Source organism: Tachyglossus aculeatus, chromosome X3, assembly GCF_015852505.1.
Source record: "Tachyglossus aculeatus isolate mTacAcu1 chromosome X3, mTacAcu1.pri, whole genome shotgun sequence".
Lineage (NCBI taxonomy): Eukaryota > Metazoa > Chordata > Mammalia > Monotremata > Tachyglossidae > Tachyglossus > Tachyglossus aculeatus.
In genome coordinates this window covers 1,631,405-1,650,944 of record NC_052099.1, presented here as the reverse complement: position 1 = coordinate 1,650,944, position 19,540 = coordinate 1,631,405, and the positions used below count along the sequence as shown (strand labels likewise).

The 19,540-nt window shown below is 44.7% G+C and overlaps 1 protein-coding gene and 1 non-coding gene across 2 annotated transcripts in view; both read left to right on the top strand.

Moving 5' to 3' along the window:
- Positions 1-19,540, top strand: part of LY86 (lymphocyte antigen 86) — a 67,481-nt gene that overhangs the window by 35,051 nt on the left and 12,890 nt on the right. The window contains exon 3 of the mRNA XM_038770493.1: positions 6,416-6,544. Coding sequence (XP_038626421.1) covers positions 6,416-6,544 — 129 coding nt within the window. The remainder of the gene's footprint in view (positions 1-6,415; positions 6,545-19,540) is intronic.
- On the top strand, positions 9,805-9,875 carry TRNAG-CCC. Its single transcript has one exon. It is a non-coding gene; the product is annotated as a tRNA-Gly (tRNA).

The following is a 19,540-nucleotide window of genomic DNA, read 5'->3' as shown; positions in this document are numbered from 1 at the left end:
TTCTTTAAACAAAAAAAGGAGTTTCCACTTAGGAGCATGACTAATCTCCACATGTGGAACGTTAAGGAAACGCCAAAGGCTTCAAAGATGCCACCATAATTACTGTCTTTAAGAAGAAATAGGAGAGAGCTAGCTGACTGCAGAAACTCTCAGGGCACCTCACTTCTTGCTGCTATCCAAATCTCCTAGCCAGTCATTCTCGATGGTCAATCGAAAACACTGTTAATATTGCACAACTGTAATTTGACTTCAGATCACAGTGCGGCAAAACAGACATGATCTGTGCAGCGTGACAGACATAGAGGCATTCCAGAGACCAGAACCGAGACTTCTGTCTTACCAGAACATGTGATGTCAGACATTCTGGAAGCAAATAAACACTTTTAGTTGTCCCAACTAGTTGCTGCTGAAACATGAAGGACCCTTGTGTGCACTTCACAATGTCCTGCATCACTGCCCCTCTCACTATTCAGTCTTTGCCCTCCTTCCCCCAGAAGCCACACAACTTGCAGGGTGGAGACCATGTGAGCTGTGTGATTGGCCCTGCACCTGCCTATAACATAATCACTGTAATCAACTCCTCCGTGCTGATTCTCAGACCTGAATCTCCAAACTGAAGCTTAGTACAGGGCTCTTTACACAGTTAAGTGCCCAATAAACGCTAATGATTGATTGAGGCTTGTTGTCATTCTGCACATAGTAAGTGCTCAATAAATACCATTGATGAGGATGACTGAGGCTCATCCTCATTCTGCACAAAGGAAGCACTGAATTAATACCATTGATTGATTGAATGACTGAGGCTTATCCCATTCTCGATTGGAGACCCCATTTTCATTCCTGTCCTGTGAGCACTAGCCATCATCCCTGGGTTTGCTACTGCCTGGTGGTCTATGGGCTACGCTGTCTGGAAAGTGCTCAGACCGTTAACCTTTTCTCCCAGGGTTCTTACAGGGATGGAGTGTGTGGGGGGGGACCTCCCAGCCCCACTCCCCAACTTCCTGGATTTGAAGGAATTGGCTCCAAGGGCTCCGAACCACCCAGAGAGGAGTCAGCAAGAGACTGCAGGGTTCAGAGCCATCAGGGAGCCTAGGAAACATTCCAGGTTTTAGTGAGAAGGACCAATCCCGACTAGTCCACTGTAGAGATGCTTTAAAAAGAAGAAGCCAGTGCTTATATCTAGTATGTTGTCTAGTTTACAAAATTTGGGGCAAACACCCAGAACTGAACTAATCTATTTAAGCTAGTTTGGGTACATACAAACGATTCACCCTGATCTCTGGGTTCTCCTATCTTGAGCCTCAAAAAATCCTGATTCCTATGCTTCTTCCCAGAAACTCCGTCTCCAATATCTTTGGCTTTTGGATCAATCAATCAAAGGTGATTATTGAATGCTTACTAGGTGCAGAGCACTGAACCAAGTACAATACAAAAAAATTAGCAGATGCATTCCCTACCCAAAATGAGCTTACAGTCTAGAGGGGGAGGCAGACATGAATATAAATAATTAAGTCATTTATAATATATAATTTAAAGATATGTAAATAAGTGCTGTGAGGCTGGGGGTGGGGTGAACATCAAATGTCCAAAGGTCACATCGACGTGCATAGACAACCCAGAAGGGAGAGCAAGCGAGGGAAAAGAGGGTGTAATCAGGGAAGGCCTCTTGGAGAAGATGTGACCTATTGGAATACTGTTATTCTTCCATCCCACTCTCCCGTTTATGACTGAAAGGATGCAGTGGTTGAAATGCTTTCTCCCCTTTCTTCCCAGTATTTCATTTGACAACATCCTAGGCAGCTGTATGTTTCCACATATAAGTAATACTAATACCTACACTGTCATTCATTCATTCATTCAATGATATTTATTGAGCGCTTCCTGTGTGCAGAGTACTGTACTAAGCACTTGGGAGAGTACAATGCAACACTAAACAGACACGTTCCCTGCCCACAATGAGCTTGCAGTCTAGAGGTGGGGAGACAGGCATTAATATAAATAAATAAATTACAGATATGTACAAAAGTGCTGCAAGGGCTGGGAGGAGGGGATGAACTAAGGGAGCAAGTCAGGGTGACGCCGAAGGGAGTGGGAGAAGAGGAAAGGGGGGCTTAGTGTCTTAAAGCAGCATTCAATATATGTTCAAAGCATCCCTTGTAATTTGAAGAATATACTTCAGTTTCTGAAACAAAAGATCTGTGATTAGTTGCAAACCTCTACCCAGGCTGCAGGATGCATTGACACTGGTGACTTTTTCAATGGACAGTACTTCAAGGAACTCTGCTCATAGCTCTCCTAATCCCCAATCTTCCTGCAATATATATTTGAGTAGCTAAATACATATATACACATATATACATACATAAATACAGCTGAACTGATTTCTGAAGAATCCTTAGTTCCAGGACTGAGATGGAATAACTTTTCACTTTGCCACTAAGCTTTCATAACTGGACATCACCAGGAATTCCAGGGAAGATAGAATAAGCATTCCATTCTGGTAAATATTCTTAAAACTCATATATTGCACAACACTAGCTAGTGTTTCTAGGATTTTAGGGCATCGGGAAGGCAACTAAGGCCAAAAGATAAATGCATACAGTGCCCATTAATTCCAATCACTAGTAGTAGTAATAGTAGTAAGTGGTAATAATAATGATAATAATAATTTTTATATTTGTTAAGTAATAATAAGAATAATGTTGGCATTTATTAAGCAGTTACTATGTGCAAAGAACTGTTCTAAGTGCTGGGGAGGTTACAAGGTGATCAGGTTGTCCTTCGCGGGGCTCACAGTCTTAATCCCCATTTTACAGATGAGGTAACTGAGGCCCAGAGAAGTGAAGCGACTTGCCCAAAGTCACACAGCTGACAATTGGCGGAGCCGGGATTTGAACCCATGACCTCTGACTCCAAAGCCCATGCTCTTTCCACTGAGCCATGCTGCTTCTGTACTTACTATGCTCCAACCACTGTACTAAACACTGGGATAAATGCGACACAATCAGTTCAGACATAGTCCCTGTCCCCCATGAGATTCAGAGACTAAGAGGGAGAGAGACTAAACTGTACACTCATTGAGGACAGGAAATGTGTTTGCCAACTCTGTTGTATTCACCTAAGAACACAGTACAGTGTTCTTCGCATAGTAAGTGCTTAATAAATAGCACTGATTGATTGAGGGAGAGCAGACAACATTCAGTGAGGGTTTACTGAGTGCAAGGCACTGTGCTAAGCACTTGGCAGAGAACAGCTGAAGCAAGACAAACCTTCCTTACCTTTGACAACTCCTCTAAAGGATTCTTTCATCCACTTTGCCACTATTTTCCATCATTTCCTCGACTCCTAGAGTTCAAGAGGAATTTTAGGAAATGGGAATCAGCACAAAAGCAAAAATAATGCCATACAGCATCTGACCAACGCATCAGTCCCTGGCAGTTGCAAGTGGACAATAATAATAATAATGATGGTATTTGTGAAGCGCTTACTATGTGCAAAGCACTGTTCTAAGCACTGGGGGGATACAAGGTGATCAGGTTGTCCCACGTGGGGCTCACATTCTTAATCCCGCTTTTACAGATGAGGGAACTGAGGCACAGAGAAGTGAAGTGACTTGCCCAAAGTCACAAAGCTCTGAGGGATGACAGCTCCCTGCGTTACTTTTCCCTTTAACACCTCATCCTTGAATTCAAACTCATCTATATTTTCAACCATCACCCCCTTCTAGACTGTGCGCCCGCTGTTGGGTAGGGACCGTCTCTATATGTTGCCAACTTGTACTTCCCAAGCACTTAATACAGTGCTCTGCACACAGTAAGCACTCAATAAATACGATTGAATGAATGAATGAATCCATCGTGAATGCCATATGTTCTCCCCTCATTGAGTTTGTCTTGAACCTGACATTTTTAACTTTCCATTGGTCAGTTAGCCAGTCAGTCAGTAGTATTTATTGAGTGTTTACTGTGTGCAGTAAGTGACTAGGTGACTCCTAGCTCTGGGAATTCGGATATTTACAATTAATCAATGGTATTTATTGTGTCCTTACTGTGTGTAGAATGCTGTTCTCAGCACTTGGGAGAATACAGTAAAATAGGATTGGTAGACATGTTCCTTGTCTACAACACTGGGTTGCCTTAGTTTCTTTGATTACCCCAAGTCCCAGAGCTTTAAGCCTTTAAGCTTTAAGCTACCAGAAGGGTATTAATGTCTGCGTTAAGTGTTTTAAGAATTAGCCCTACAAGTTACAGGACAATCACCCTTGTTTCTCCTGCACAGTTCCAGTCTCTCTAGACTGTCAGCTCGTTGAGGGCAGGGAATGTATCTATTAACTCTGTTGTATTATATGCTCCCAAGTGCTTAGTATGGTGCTCTGCACACAGTAAGTGCTCAATAATGATAAATAATAATAATGGCATTTGTTAAGCGCTTACTATGTGCCAAGCACTGTTCTAAGCGCTGGGGGGGAGGGATGCGAGGTAATCAGGTTGTCCCACATGGGGCTCAGAGTCTTGATCCCCATTTTACAGATGAGGTAACTGAGGCCCAGAGAAGTGAAGTGACATCCTCGACTCCGCTCTCTCATTCACCCCTCACATCCAATCCATCACCAAAACCTGCCGGTCTCACCTCCGCAACATCGCCAAGATCCGCCCTTTCCTCTCCATCCAAACCGCTACCCTGCTTGTTCAATCTCTCATCCTATCCCAACTGGATTACTGCATCAGCCTCCTTTCCGATCTCCCATCCTCCTGTCTCTCCCCACTTCAATCCATACTTCACGCTGCTGCCCGGATCGTCTTTGTGCAGACACACTCTGGGCATGTTTCTCCCCTCCTCAAAAATCTCCAGTGACTACCAATCAACCTACACATCAGGCAGAAACTCCTCACCCTCGGCTTCAAGGCTCTCCATCACCTCGTCCCCTCCTACCTCACCTCCCTTCTCTCCTTCTCCAGCCCAGCCCACACCCTCCTCTCCTCTGCCGCTAATCTCCTCACTGTGCCTTGTTCTCGCCTGTCCCACTGTCGATCCCCAACCCACATCCTCCCCCTGGCCTGGAATGCCCTCCCTCCACACATCCGCCAAGCTAGCTCTCTTTCTCCCTTCAAAGCCCTACTGAGAGCTCACCTCCTCCAGAAGGCCTTCCCAGACTGAGCCCCCTCCTTCCTCTCCTCCTCCTCCTCCTCCCCATCCCCCCCACTGTACCTCCTTCCCCTCCCCACAGCACCTGTATATATGTATATATGTATATATGTTTGTACGTATTTATTACTCTACTTATTTTACTTGTACATATTTATTCTATTTATTTTATTTTGTTAATATGTTTTGTTTTATTGTCTGTCTCCCCCTTCTAGACTGTGAGCCCACTGTTGGGTAGGGACCGTCTCTATATGTTGCCAACTTGTACTTCCCAAGCGCTTAGTACAGTGCTCTGCACACAGTAAGCACTCAATAAATACGATTGAATGAATGAATGAATGAATGAGCCTGCTGTTGGGTAGGGACCATCTCTATATGTTGCCAACTTGTACTTCCCAAGCGCTTAGTACACTGATCTGCACACAGTAAGTGCTCAATAAATACGATTGAATGAATGAATGAATGAATGAATGAAGTGACTTGCCCAAAGTCACACAGCTGACAAGTGGCAGAGTCAGGATTAGGACCCACGATCTCTTACTCCCAAGCCCGTGCTCTTTCCACTGAGCCACGCTGCTTCTCAATGATGATGATGATGATGATGATGATTAGTTAGTCAATGTGAGAGCTAGGGAGAGAGCAAAACGCAAATTGGGGCTCAAAGAACTATTCAATCATTCATTCATTCAATCATATTTATTAAGTGCTTACTGTGTGCAGAGCACTGTGCTAAGCACTTGGGAATATACAATGCAACAATAAACAATACAACAATAAACTACTTTCTTGGGGGAAAGTAGTTGGAAATTTGAACTATTGGAAATGGTGCATACATCTTGAGGTTAGTTTAAGATTTCTGTGTTCAGGCTCTGAACTCCTATCAATCAATCAGCAGTGTTCATTGAGAGCTTACTGGGTGCAGAGCACTCTCCTAAGTGTTTGGGAGAGTACAATCTAAGTACCATTGGGTAGGTAAGATCGCTCCCTCAGTCCACTGGAGGAGCTTACTATCTAATGGGATTCCTCTCCCTGGATTTGGTCCCTCTTGGAGGCTTGCCAGATTATTTGGGATCATCAATCATATTTATTGAGCGCTTACTATGGCAAAGCCTCATGCCCAGGGGTCTGCGGATGCTCCTCTCTCCCCCGCAAAGCAGCCACACTGGCTCTCCCAACAGAAAAGTCTTTGAAATGTATTGTGAAAATGAGAAAATGAGATCTCCCAATCCCTCACTCTTTTAACAAAGCTGTTATTCCTTTTCCCACTTAGGACGTGACATCCAGGAACTGTTCATTGACATTAATTTCTTCTCCCAGGGAGCATCCATCTTATCTTATTCACTCCCAGTGTGTGAACTGGATTTCCCACAGTTTACTTTCTGTGGAAGAAGAAAAGGAGGTAACTTGCTCATCATGTAAATGGCTTGGCTACTTCTGTAGAGGCTAGCAAATTGGTGACATGATGTCTGTTCATAATAATGATGCTATTTGTTAAACGCTTACTATGTGCAAAGCACTGTTCTAAGTGCTGGAGAGGTTACAAGGTGATCAGGTTGTCCCACGGGGGGCTCACTGTCTTAATCCCTATTTTACAGATGAGGTAACTGAGGCACAGAGAAGTAGAGTGACTTGCCCAAAGTCACACAGCTGACAATTGGCGGAGCTGGGATTTGAACCCATGACCTCTGACTCCAAAGCCCGGGCTCTTTCCACTGAGCCATGCTGCTTCTCTTAAGGCTTGGCTGATGGAGTATGGCGAGCAGGAGGGGAAGTAGGGATGAACCTAGAAGGTGGCCCAAAGGAGAGATTTGAAGAATAGGGTATAGAATTGGACCTGGACACGACATACAGGGATTTAGAGAGGGAATTGGGAAAAATCATCCTGGACAGCAGACTATCAGCAGACAGCAACATTCTAGCTTTCATTTTGCATTTCTTCGGGCACCAGCATCGCAGAACTATTCCCTGAGTCTTCCAAAGCCCTGAAGCCTGAAATATCCCTAATAATAATAATAATGGAATTTATTAAGCATTTACTATGTGCAAGACACTGTTCTAAGCGCTGGGGAGGTTACAAGGCGATCAGGTTGTCCCACGTGGGGCTCACAGTCTTAATCCCCATTTTCCAGATGAGGTAACTGAGGCCCAGAGAAGTTAAGTGACTTGTCCAAAGTCACACAGCTGACAAGTGGCGGAGCCGGGATTTGAACCCATGACCTCTGACTCCAAAGCCCGTGCTCTTTCCACTGAGCCATGCTGCTTCCTCACCCTAGCTCTCCTCACCCTCACCAGCACCCTAGTGTTGCTGATCAGTCCATTTGTCTCTTCTTTTTTATTCCTTCCAGTCTTACAGCCTGATTTCTTTTAAGTCCTGATCCTTTCCCTTGCCATTAGCAACTCTTGCATGACTAAGACAATGCATAGTCTTCCTCTTTTGACTGCCCCAAAGCTGATTTATAGAGTCCTTTCACTACTCCTATCCCTCAGCCCCAGTGAGCCCTTAATTATACCTCCTCTGCTTATTTATAATAATAATAATAATCATAATGGTATTTGTTAAACATTTACTATATGCCAAGCACTGCTATAGATCCAAGTGAATCAGGTTGGACATAGTCCTGGTTCCACATGAGCCTCATAGTCTAAATAGGTGGGAGAACAGGTTCTCAACGCCCATTCCTTACAAGTGAGTAAACTGAGGCACAGAGAAGCTAAGTGAAACACCGTAGCCTAGCGGGTCTGGGAGACAGAAGGACTTGGGTTTTAACCCTGTCTGGGCCACTTTTTTTTAATGGTATTTGTTAAGCGCTTGTCTGCTCTATGACCTTGGGCAAGTCACTCAACTTCTCTGGGCCCCGGTTACCTCATCTGGAAAATGGGAATTAAGACTGTGAGTCCCCTATGGGCAGGAACTGTGTCCAATCCAGAAGCAGCGTGGCTCAGTGGAAAGAGCCCGGGCTTTGGAGTCAGAGGTCGTGGGTTCAAATCCCGGCTCCGCCACTTGTCAGCTGTGTGACTTTGGGCAAGTCACTTCACTTCTCTGGGCCTCAGTTCCCTCATCTGGAAAATTGGGATGAAGACTGTGAGCCCCTCGTGGGACAACCTGATTACCTTGTATCTACCCCAGCGCTTAGAACAGTGCTTTGCACACAGTAAGCGCTTAACAAATACCAAAATTATTATTACTATTATAGTGCCCATAGAGAAGCAGCGTGGCTCGGTGGAAAGAGCCCGGGCTTTGGAGTTCAAGTTTGGTCATGGGTTCAAATCCCGGCTCCACCACTTGTCAGCTGTGTGACTTTGGGCAAGTCACTTAACTTCTCTGGGCCTCAGTTACCTCATCTGTAAAATGAGGGTGAAGACTGTGAGCCCCCCGTGGAACAACCTGATCACCTTGTAACCTCCCCAGCGCTTAGAACAGTGCTTTGCACATAGTAAGAGCTTAATAAATGCTATTATTATTATTATTATTATTATTATTATTATTGTCACTTAACAAGTATCAAAAAAAAGTCAACTTTTTCAAGGTCACACACCAGGCAACTGACTGAGCTGAGATTAGAAGCCAGGTACCCTGACTCTCTAACCCACACTCTTTCCACTAGGCCACGCCGCTTCTCAATCTCCCCATTTGCCTTGCTTCCCTAATCAATCAATCAATCAATCAATTGTATTTATTGAGCGCTTACTGCGTGCAGAGCACTGTACTAAGCGCTTGGGAAGTACAAGTTGGCAACATATAGAGACGGTCCCTACCCAACAGTGGGCTCACAGTCTAATCCACTTTAGAACCCGTTCCTGCACCCTCGCCACAGCCTGCTTCCTCCTCCTCTTCGACAATGAACAATAAATGAGAGACCAGCTGTAGGAGAGGAACTCCTTACTGGCTGCTAAATACCTAAAGTTTGCCAAATCGAGCCAGCACTTTTCAGAAATCTCAACAACTGCTATGTCCGGCAGACCTTTACATATTCTAAGTATATAATGAAGTGATTCATAGCACAGTAGTGAATTCCAGTGTTACAGATTTCATTTAATGTATGAGTCTTTTAAACAGTATAGGGCTGTGTATTGTGGAAATGTTGTATATAAATCATCATTATTGTTATTATCAGTGTGGCTATTTGGATCATAATAGTGGTATTTTTAGCATTTTCACACTATACTACAGAACTTATCCTTTCAAGTTAGTCAAAAAAGGCACAGTTTCTCCTTCGCAAAAATATTTTCTTCCCCAACGCCTACCTGAGCTGTGTAGGGATTTCCTAACCCCCAGCCCCTAGAAATTCCTCAGATAATCTGGTGTCCAAAAGGACCCTCTCTGAGTCAGGGTTGTTTGGTTTATATGCAGGCTGACCAACTCTGTTTGAGCCAGAGAAGTCCTGGCTCTATCTCTAACATCCCTGGCAAGCTTAGAAACATATACAAATGCCAGGAATTGGCGTTGTCTTGACTCTCATGATCGGGCCACTAACTGCTACTGCTCACCTAAAATGCTTGAGCTGAGCTGGAGCAAGTTCAGTAGCTATGGGCCAAGCACTGTACTAAGCACTGGGGTAGATGCAATAAAATCAGATTGGACGTAGTCCCTGACCAAGAGGGAGGGAGAACAGGTATTTAATACCTCCTTTACAGATGAGGAAACTGAGGCACAGAAGAGCATTGGTGGTTCAGTGGTAGAATTCTCGCCTCCCACGTGGGAGACCCGGGTTCGATTCCCGACCAATGCGAATGGCCTTTTCAAATAATAATAATGATGGTATTTGTTAAGCGCTTACTACGTGCCAAGCACTGTTCTAAGCGCTGGTGGGTATACAAGGTAACCAGGTTGTCCCAGGTGGGGCCCACAGTCTTAATCCCCATTTATTTCCACTTCCTGGAGACTTGATGGAAAATCAGTCAATCGATTAATTGTGTTTATTGAGTGCTTACTCTGCTCACAGCACTGTACTGTACTAAAATATAATACATTTCCTTAACAATGATTCCCAACAACCATGATGTGAGCTCTTTGTGGGCAGGGAATGCAATATGTCTGTCATACTGTTATCCAGCGCTTAGAACAGTGCTTGGCACATAGTAAGCGCTTAACAAATGCCATTATTATTATTATTATTATTATGGAGGAGTCCAGCCCACAAAGATGGGACAATAGGGGAAGGAGGGCTGAGTGAGGCTGTGCAGGGGATGAATTGCTCTCAATCCGGAAACAGCTGGAGCACACAGGGAGGCTGCGGCCTTGCTTTCGTCTCCCCCGTAGACTGCAAGGTCCCTGTGGGCAAGCTTTGAGTTGACCAACTCTGTTGTATGTTTCCAAGTATTTAGCAGAGTAGTGGGCACACAGGAAGTGCTCCATCAATGCTATTGATTGAGTGTTTGATTGAATGCAAGTTTTGTCCATGCAGTGGACACCGATGCCCACTTTAGGGTTGGCAGTCCAAGTTCTGGTTTGGAGACCCAGAGGGGACCAGGACTTCATTGCTTCCCATTGTTACCCACTCCATCTATGAGAACCAAGGTCACAGTGAGGAGCCCAGGATTCTGGACACAGGTCCATGCCAACTTCCCCCAACCTCCACCACTAGTGGGTATGGCTGCCGTTTTTGGTTGTCATTTACAGCCATTTCATCTTTGCGACTTCCCTTTGATATGAGTGGAAGTGAACCAGAGAAGCGTCCAAGAGCTAACAGCGAACGATTAGCCACTCTTTCTGCCTTGCGGAATTCTAATTTGTGCAGAGAGGGGATAGTATTCAAAGCATTCCTTTTTAAAACGTCTTTGAGTCGGTCCACAAATCTCATGGACAGAACATTTGACCCGAAAATACTTACTTCCCCTGCCTGGCATGAGTTTATGATCTCACAGTCTCTAATAGCCCAGATTCAGATCCAGGTAGCAGAACGGTGAGAACAGCGTAACCCATCTCTGTCTTCATGTGTGGTTTTTTTTGACTGGACCATTCCACTGGATCACTGCCCAGTGACTCCCAGCTAACACGCAGTAGAGCGTACAGCTTCCCTCTTGCTAAGTATGAGTGAATCCCACATATTCTACTTTTCTCTTTTCCATCCTTTCACTACTTATAAGTATTTCAAACCAAGCCCCTTCTGATTTTTAATACTTCGTTCTTTGGAAATGAGTGCATCTGTGTGTGTGTGTGTGTGTGTGTGTGTGTGTGTGTGTGTGTGTGTTTGTGTGTGTGTGTACCCCCCGCCCTCCCCTTGACCTAGCCTGACTCAGATAATGGGGTTTTCTGAGAAAGGGTGGTTCTACTGCAGTAGGAGGAGGAGGAGGGGGAGCTAGAGGAGGAAAAGGAGAAACAGTGTGTCCTAGTGGATACAGCACAGGGGAAGTCGGAAGGACCTGGGTTCCAATCCCGACTCTACCACTTGTCTGCTGCATGGCTTTGGACAAGTCACTTTCCTTCTCTGTGCCTCAGCCCTCTTATCTGTAAAATGGGGATTAAGACTGTGAGGCCCATGAGGGACAGGGACTACTTCCAACCTAATTAACTTGTATCTACCCGAGTGCTTAGTACAGTGCCTTGCACATAATAAGTGACTAACAAATACCATTTTCAGAAAAGCCTGGTTTGGGCCACACAGCATTCTGAGTTGAGTAATATGAATGTTCCAGAAGGGTTGGGAACTTTAGCCCCCACACGACCCATTTCCTCCACCTTTTTAACCACCAAGCAGAAAGAGGAAGGTGTGCAAACTTGTGATGTGGTCCCCATGTTTCATTTCATTGTTGGTTAGGGATTGTCTCTACCTATTGCCGAACTTTACTTTCCAAGCGCTTAGTACAGGGCTCTGCACACGGTAAGCGCTCAGTAAATATGATTGAATGAATGAATGAATGAATTTCAACAAAATTAATAAGGCTAGCTTAGTCATGCCCATTTCTTGGACAACGGGAAGCAGTGTGGCCTAGTGCAAAGAGCAAAGGCCTGGGAATCGAAGGACCTGAGTTCCAATTCTGGGGCTGCCACTTACTGCCTGTGTGATCATGGGCAAGTCACTTAAACTTTATGCGCCTCAGCTTCCTCATCTGTAAAATAGGGGTTAATTGCCTGTTCTCCCTCCCCCTTAGACTGTGTCCAATCTGATTAGCTTGTGTCCTCCCCAGCACTTAGTACAGTGCTTGGCACATGGCACTTGACAAATGCCACCAATATGTTTAGCCAGTTGGGTAAATTCATGAGCATCCCGAGAGCATAAGAGGATAATTGATAACCTAGAGAAACACTTCTTTTCAGAGGAATGGATCACAATCCTAAGGAGATTTATAAGTCAGTCTTCTTGATTTTGGATTCAGTTCCCAAATTGAACCCTGTTCTTTTCTTTTTTTTCCTCTAAGAGCAATAGGCGGTGTCAACAGAAATAATAGAAAACAATGCACAATGCATTACTCTTCCCTTCTGGCACAGAGGAGGAGATATTAAAAACAAACATAACAGCCCAATTATCTGCAAGCCAGAATCAATTCAGCTCTAATAGGTTAGGAAAACTAACTTTCTGCACCTTGAGCTGCATTTCGATCAATTATTTGCTTTATTGCTGAGGATTCAAAGGCCATGCAGAGGTCTGTTGATAAGATAGCACTTTGGAAATGGCCAATGGATTTCTTATAGCATGGAAATACCAGAAAAGTAATGTACAAAAGCTGCACAAGCAGCTAAGTTGTATAAATCTTTTAGGTTCAGAGAACAAAATCTTTCATTCACTCATTCAGTCATATTTATTAAGTGCTTACTGCATGCAGAACACTGTACTAAGTGCTTGGGAAAGTACAATACAACAATAAGCAGTGATAATCCCTGCCCACAAGGAGCTCACAGTCTAGAGGGAGGAGACAGACATTGATACAAATAAACTGACATCAGTACAAATAAATAAAATTACAGATATATACAAAAGTGCAGGGGGGCTGGGAAGTGGAGGGAGAGCACAGGGAACAAGTCAGGAAGACACAGAAGGGAGTGGGAGATGAGGAAAAGTGGGACTTAGTCTGGAAAGGCCTCTTGGAAGAAATGTGCCTTCAGTAAGGTTTTGAAGGGGGCAAGGAGAGTAGTTGTCCGTAGGATTTGAGGAGGGAGGGAATTCCAGGCCAGAGTCAAGACAGGTGAGATCGAGGCACAGGGAGAAGGTTAGCACCAGAAGAGTGAATTATGCATGCTGGGTTGTAGAAGCGAGGTGAGGTAGGAGAGGACAAGGTGATGGAGTGCTTTAAAGCCAGTGCTGAGGAGTTTTTGTCTGATATAGAGGTGGATAGGTCTCCACTGGAGATTTTAGAGTAGGGGCATGACATGCCCTGAACTTTTCTGTAGAAAGATGATCCGGGCAGCAGAATGAAGTGTGGACTAGAGAGGGGAGAGGCAGGAGGTTGGGAGGCCAGCAACGAGGATGATGCAGAAGTCTAGGCAGGATAGGATGAGTGATCGTATTAACGTGGTAGCAGTTTGGTTGGAGAGGAAAGGGAAGTTTTAGCGATATTGTGAAGGTGAGACCGACAGGATTTGCTAATAGATTGAATATGTGGGTTGAATGAGAGATGAGTCAAGGATAAAGACAAGGTTACAGGCTTGTGAGACGGAAAAGTCAGGGAGCGGTCTGGGTTTGGGTGGGAAGATAAGGGGTTCCGTTTTGGACATGTTAACTTTGAGGTGACGGGAGGATATCCAGGTAGAGGTGTCCTGAAGGCAGGAGATGTGAGCCTGGAGAGAGGGAGATAAAACAGGGGAGAAGATGCAGATTTGGGTATCATCTGCATAGAGATGGTAGTTGAAGCCATGGGAGCGAATGAGTCCTCCAAGGGAATGAGTGTAGATGGAGAATAGAAGAGGACTGAGCACTGAACCTTGAGGGACCCCCACGTTTAGGGGGTGGGAGAAGGAGACTGAGATTTAAAATTTGGAGTAGGAGATATAGCACTAGCAGTAGCAGTAATAGATGTAGCAGTAGTAGTAATGGCAATGAAGTAGTAGTAGTAATAATAGTATTTATTGAATGCCCACTTTGTACAATACACTGTACTATTCACTCATTCATTCAATCGTATTTATTGAGCGCTTACTGTGTGCAGAGCACTGTACTAAGCACTTGGGAAGTACAAGTTGGCAACATGCTAGGAGTTTGGGAAATATTCGGCCTAGAGGATAGAGCCCGGACTTGGTAGACAGAAGGACCTGGGGTCTAATGTCAGCTCCGCCACTTGTCTGCTGTGTGACCTTGGGCAAGTCACTTCACTTCTCTGTGCCTTGGTTACCTCATCTGTTAAATGGGGATTAGGACTGTGAGCCCCATGTGGGTCAGGGACTGTGCCCAATCTGAATAGTTTATGTCTACCCCAGCCCCTAGAACAGTGCTTGACAAATAGTAAGTGCTTAACAGATACCACCATCAAGTACAGAATTAAGAAGTAATGCAATGCTTACCTACAAGGAGCATACACTGCACATAAAATTATGTGGTGAGGGTGATTATTGTTGGGTGACTGCTGGTGATGGAGGAGACCCCCTTGACTGGAAGGTATTTGGCCTTTGGGAGCTTGATTCAGGGGGCCTGATGTCTGGCTATTGTTACTATCATTTCATTGTTATTACTACTACTATTCTGATTATTACTATTGTTGTTATTTTGCACTCTCCCAAGCACTTAGTACAGTGCTCTGCACAGAGTAAGCGTTCAATAAATACCACCATTGACTTACTGATATAAGATTTCCAGAGCAATAGTATTGTTTCTCTTTCAGTCAGGATGCCACTTGCTATTCTACCAGCTGAGTTCAAAAAGACCAGGCAGAAATTGATTTTGGTCAAGGGGGTGTGTGGCTAGGACCTCCACAGGGTGAGACAGTGGCTTGCTTTTTTTCCCCCTTCTATTTTATCCCACTTGTTCCTAGGCAACAGGTGAATTAGAGTAAACAGGATAGTAATGCTATTTTGGCATTGATGTCGATAGTGGAATTCACAGATCATTTCAAGATGTTAATAACTTGACCAGCCTGGGCTAAAGAGGCGAGTAATAAGTGTTATTTCTTGGAGCTTGCTACTCAGAATAGTTTAGCTGCATAACCATGCCAAGTAAGACTACCTTCTCCTGAGCAAGCTCAGAAATAGTATTAATTATTATTATGGTACCTGTTAAACACTTACTATGAGTCAAGCACTGTACTAAGCACTGGGGTAGATACAAGTTAATCAGATCGGACACAGTCCCTTGTCCCTCATGGGTCAGGGGACAGGGGACAAAATGATGAGCCGTCATCCACCGGACACTTTACCTAGGCTATACCACAGACTGCCCGAAAAACAAACAAATGAATTTTGGAGCAAAGTGGTCTTTGGAAGGGGTGGTTCAGTGGAAAGAGCCCGGGCTTTGGAGTCAGAGGTCAGGGGTTCAGATCCCGGCTCCACCAATTGTCAGCTGTGTGACTTTGGGCAAGTCACTTAACTTCTCTGTGCCTCAGTTCCCTCATCTGTAAAATGGGGATTAAGACTGTGAGCCCCGACGTGGGACAACCTGATCACCTTGTAACCTCCCCAGAGCTTAGAACAGTGCTTTGCACATAGTAAGCACTTAATAAATGCCATTATTAGAGAAGCAGCATGGCTCAGTGGAAAGAGCAGGGGCTTTGGAGTCAGTGGTCATGGGTTCAAATCCCGGCTCCACCAATTATCAGCTGTGTGACTTTGGGCAAGTCACTTAACTTCTCTGGGCCTCAGTTACCTCATCTGTAAAATGGGTATTGAGACTGTGAGTCCCCTGTGGGACAACCTGATCACTTTTTAACCTCCCCAGCGCTTAGAACAGTGCTTTGCATGTAGTAAGCTCTTAATAAATGCCATTATTATTATTATTATTAAGGCCAAATGATTCGACTTAGATTAGCATACTTTGGACACATAATCAGGAGGACTAATTATCTGGAGAAGACACTAATGCTAGGAAAAGTCCAGGGAAAACGTGGAAGAGGCAGACCAGCAGCTAGATGGACAGAGACCGTAATGATGATAGCGGAAGAACCATTAGAAAGGCTGTGGATTGTGGCAGAGGATAGGACTTTCTGGAGAAAGTATATCCATGGAGTTGCTGTGAATCAGAAATCACTCGACACACTTAATAATAATAATCTCACAGCTCCCTTTAGTAACCCATTCCAGTACTGGAAAACAGTCATTGTTTTAGCTAATGTAGCTGATTACATAGAAGAGAGGGAAAACTTTATAAGATTCCATTCAGGAAGGGGTTGGAAACCTTGTTGTGTAGAAGAGCCAAACGAAAATGAAGTGGATGAGCAGACTGTATGCAAACAATCATACAATTTAAAGTGTCTTATTTCACTGAGAGTCTAGTGGTTTTAAGTGCTTTTTCTCCCATTCCTACTCTGAAACAAAACCGTGTTGGTGGTGTTTGAGCGGGATTAACTATGCCACTAATACCACTGCAGGCCCAGGGCAAAGCAGTTTCATGGAGCTATAATATTGTGATATTGAATAAAATGCACTATTGCCCAGTGAAAAGAAGATAAAGGGGAAAACAAAGTTTGAGAGGTCCCTGAAATCCATGAGCCGGGTTGAATGACTTCTTAGGAGAGTTCCACATTGCTACAATAAAGAGGAAGGGAGGAGTTAGGCTAACTATTCTATTGGAGCCCCGATAGCAAGCTAGATCATTTACTTACAATAGAGAGAGGAAATCATCTATTTGTTTTGGTTTAACTAGCTCTCCTTCCCAGGAGAGGGCAATTAAGAGAGGGGAAGTTGTTTAGCAGTTGTCATTAAGTCATTTAGCTAAAAGACTCAAACCCTTTGGGCAATTCAGTGAATTGGATCAGTTATGAATCTACTGAACCCCACCTAGATAATTGGGGAAAAACCAACCACCTGAGTACTTGGGAAAAGAGGTGTAGGTTATGAAATAGGTATATTAAAGGAAAGACTAGGTTAGTTGGTGGGTTGGAAGCCTGTCAAACCCCTTCTCTTCCTGACTGAAGGATGCAGATCACAGAAGCAGGTTGGAAGGAAAACAAACCTGGCATTCCCTGGGGAAAGTAAGTGCGAAAAGCCTGGTGACTAATGAGATACCGGGAATGGTCAGGGCTCAGTCATTCTGGTCGGATCTGGGTTTTGTCTAGTGTTTTCCTTCGATTCACTTTACCATCTGTACTGGGGAGGAAGAAAGAGTGAGGGAAACTGGCAAACTCTACAGTCTCAGCCCCCAGTGAGCTGGGTGGGCCGTTCCCACCCCTCTTTTGCCTCATTCCCTAATAATAATAATAATAATAATAATAATAATAATATTTGTTAAACACTTACTGTGTGGCAAGCACTGTTCTCTCCAGCCGAGCAAGAGGTGGTGGCAGGGAGCTTTCTCCAAAGTGAGGACTCTGCCTGAAAGCCCAGAGACATTTTTCACCCCAACTCCAACATAGAGGGAAACTTCTGGTGTTTGCAGCCTGGGACCTGTCTGGTAGGCCAAAGCATCTGCTAAAAGTGACACGGTCATCTTCATCCAAGCCGGGGAAAAGTCCACAAGGGCAGAGGGGCCCACACAGAGGAAAAGAAGGCCTCTTGGAGGAGATGTGTCTTCAACAAGGCTTTGAAGTGGGGGAGACTCATTTTCTGTAGGATTTGAGGAGGGAGGGCGTTCCAGGCCAGAGGCAGGAAATGGGCCAGAGATCAGAGGCGAGATAGACAAGATCGAGGTACAGTAAGAAGGTTTGCATTTGAGGAGCAAAATGTGCAGGCTGGGTTGTAGTAGGGGAGTAGCAAGGTGAGGTAGGAGGAGGCAAGGTGATTGAGTGCTTTAAAGCCAATTGTGAGGAGTTTTTGTTTGATGCTGAGGTGGATGGGCAACCACTGGAGTTTCTTGAAGAGTGGGGAAACGTGGCCTGAACGTTTTTGTCGAAAAATCCATTCATTCATTCATTCAATCGTATTTATTGAGCGCTTACTGTGTGCAGAGCATTGTACTAAATGCTTGGGAAGTACAATTCAGCAACAAATAGACAATCCCTGCCCACAACGGGCTCACAGACTAGAAGGAGGGAGACAGATGTACAACTGGGATGTACATATGTACATAGGGATGTACATATATCAATCAATCAATCAATCAATCGTATTTATTGAGCGCTTACTATGCGCAGAGCACTGTACTAAGCGCTTAGGAAGTACAAACTGGCAACACATAGAGACAGTCCCTACCCAACAGTGGGCTCACAGTCTAAAAGGGGGAGACAGAGAACAGAACCAAACATACCAACAAAATAAAATAAATAGGATAGAAATGTACAAGTAAAATAAATAAATAAATAAATAAATAGAGTAATAAATATGTACAACCATATATACATATATACAGGATATATATATATATGTATATATATATATATACAGGTGCTATGGTTCAGGGAGGGGTGTAGAGCAAAGGGAGTGAGTCGGGGTGATGGGGAGGGAAGGGGGAGCAAAGTAAAAGGGGGGCTTAGTCTGGGAAGGCCTCCTAGAGGAGGTGAGCCTTCAGAAGGGCTTTGAAGGGGAGAAGTGTGGTAGTTTGGCAGATTTGAGGAGGGAGGGCATTCCAGACCAGGGGTAGGATGTGGGCCAGGGGTCGATGGCGGGACGGGCGAGGATGTGGCACAGTGAGGTTAGCGCCAGAGGAGCGGAGTGTGCAGGTTGGGCTGTAGAAGGCAAGAAGGGAGTTGAGGTAGGAGAGGGCAAGGTGATGGAGAGCTTTGAAGCCAATAGTGAGGAGTTTTTGCTTGATACAGAGGTTGATAGGCAACCACTGGAGATTTTTGAGGAGGGGGGTGACATGCCCAGAACGTTTCTATAGAAAGATAATCCGGGCAACAGAGTGAAGTATAGACCGAAGAGGGGAGAGACAGGAGGTGGGGAGATCAGAAAGGATGCTGATGCAGTAATCCAGCCGGGATAGGATAAGTGCTTGGATTAGTGTGGTAGCAGTTTGGATGGAGAGGAAAGAGCAGATTTTAGTGATGCTGTGAAGGTAGAACCAATATGATTTAATGATGGGTTGAAAGAGAAGAGTCAAGGATCACACCAAAGTTACAGGCTTGTGAGATAGGAAGGATGGTGGTGCCATCTACCGTGATGGGAAAGTCCGGGGAGGACAGGGCTTGGGTGGCAAGATAGAGAAGTAGTATGGCTCAGTGGATAGAGCATAGGTCTGAAAGTCAGAAGGACCTGGATTCTAATCCCAGCTCTACCACTTGTCTGCTGTGTGACCTAGTGCAGGTCACTTCACTTCTCCGGGCCTCAGTTCCCTCATCTGCAAAATGGGGATTGAGATTGAGCCCCTTAAGGGACAGGGACTGTGTCCAACCCAATTTGCTTGTAACCACCCCAGTGCTTAATAACATTGCCTGATAC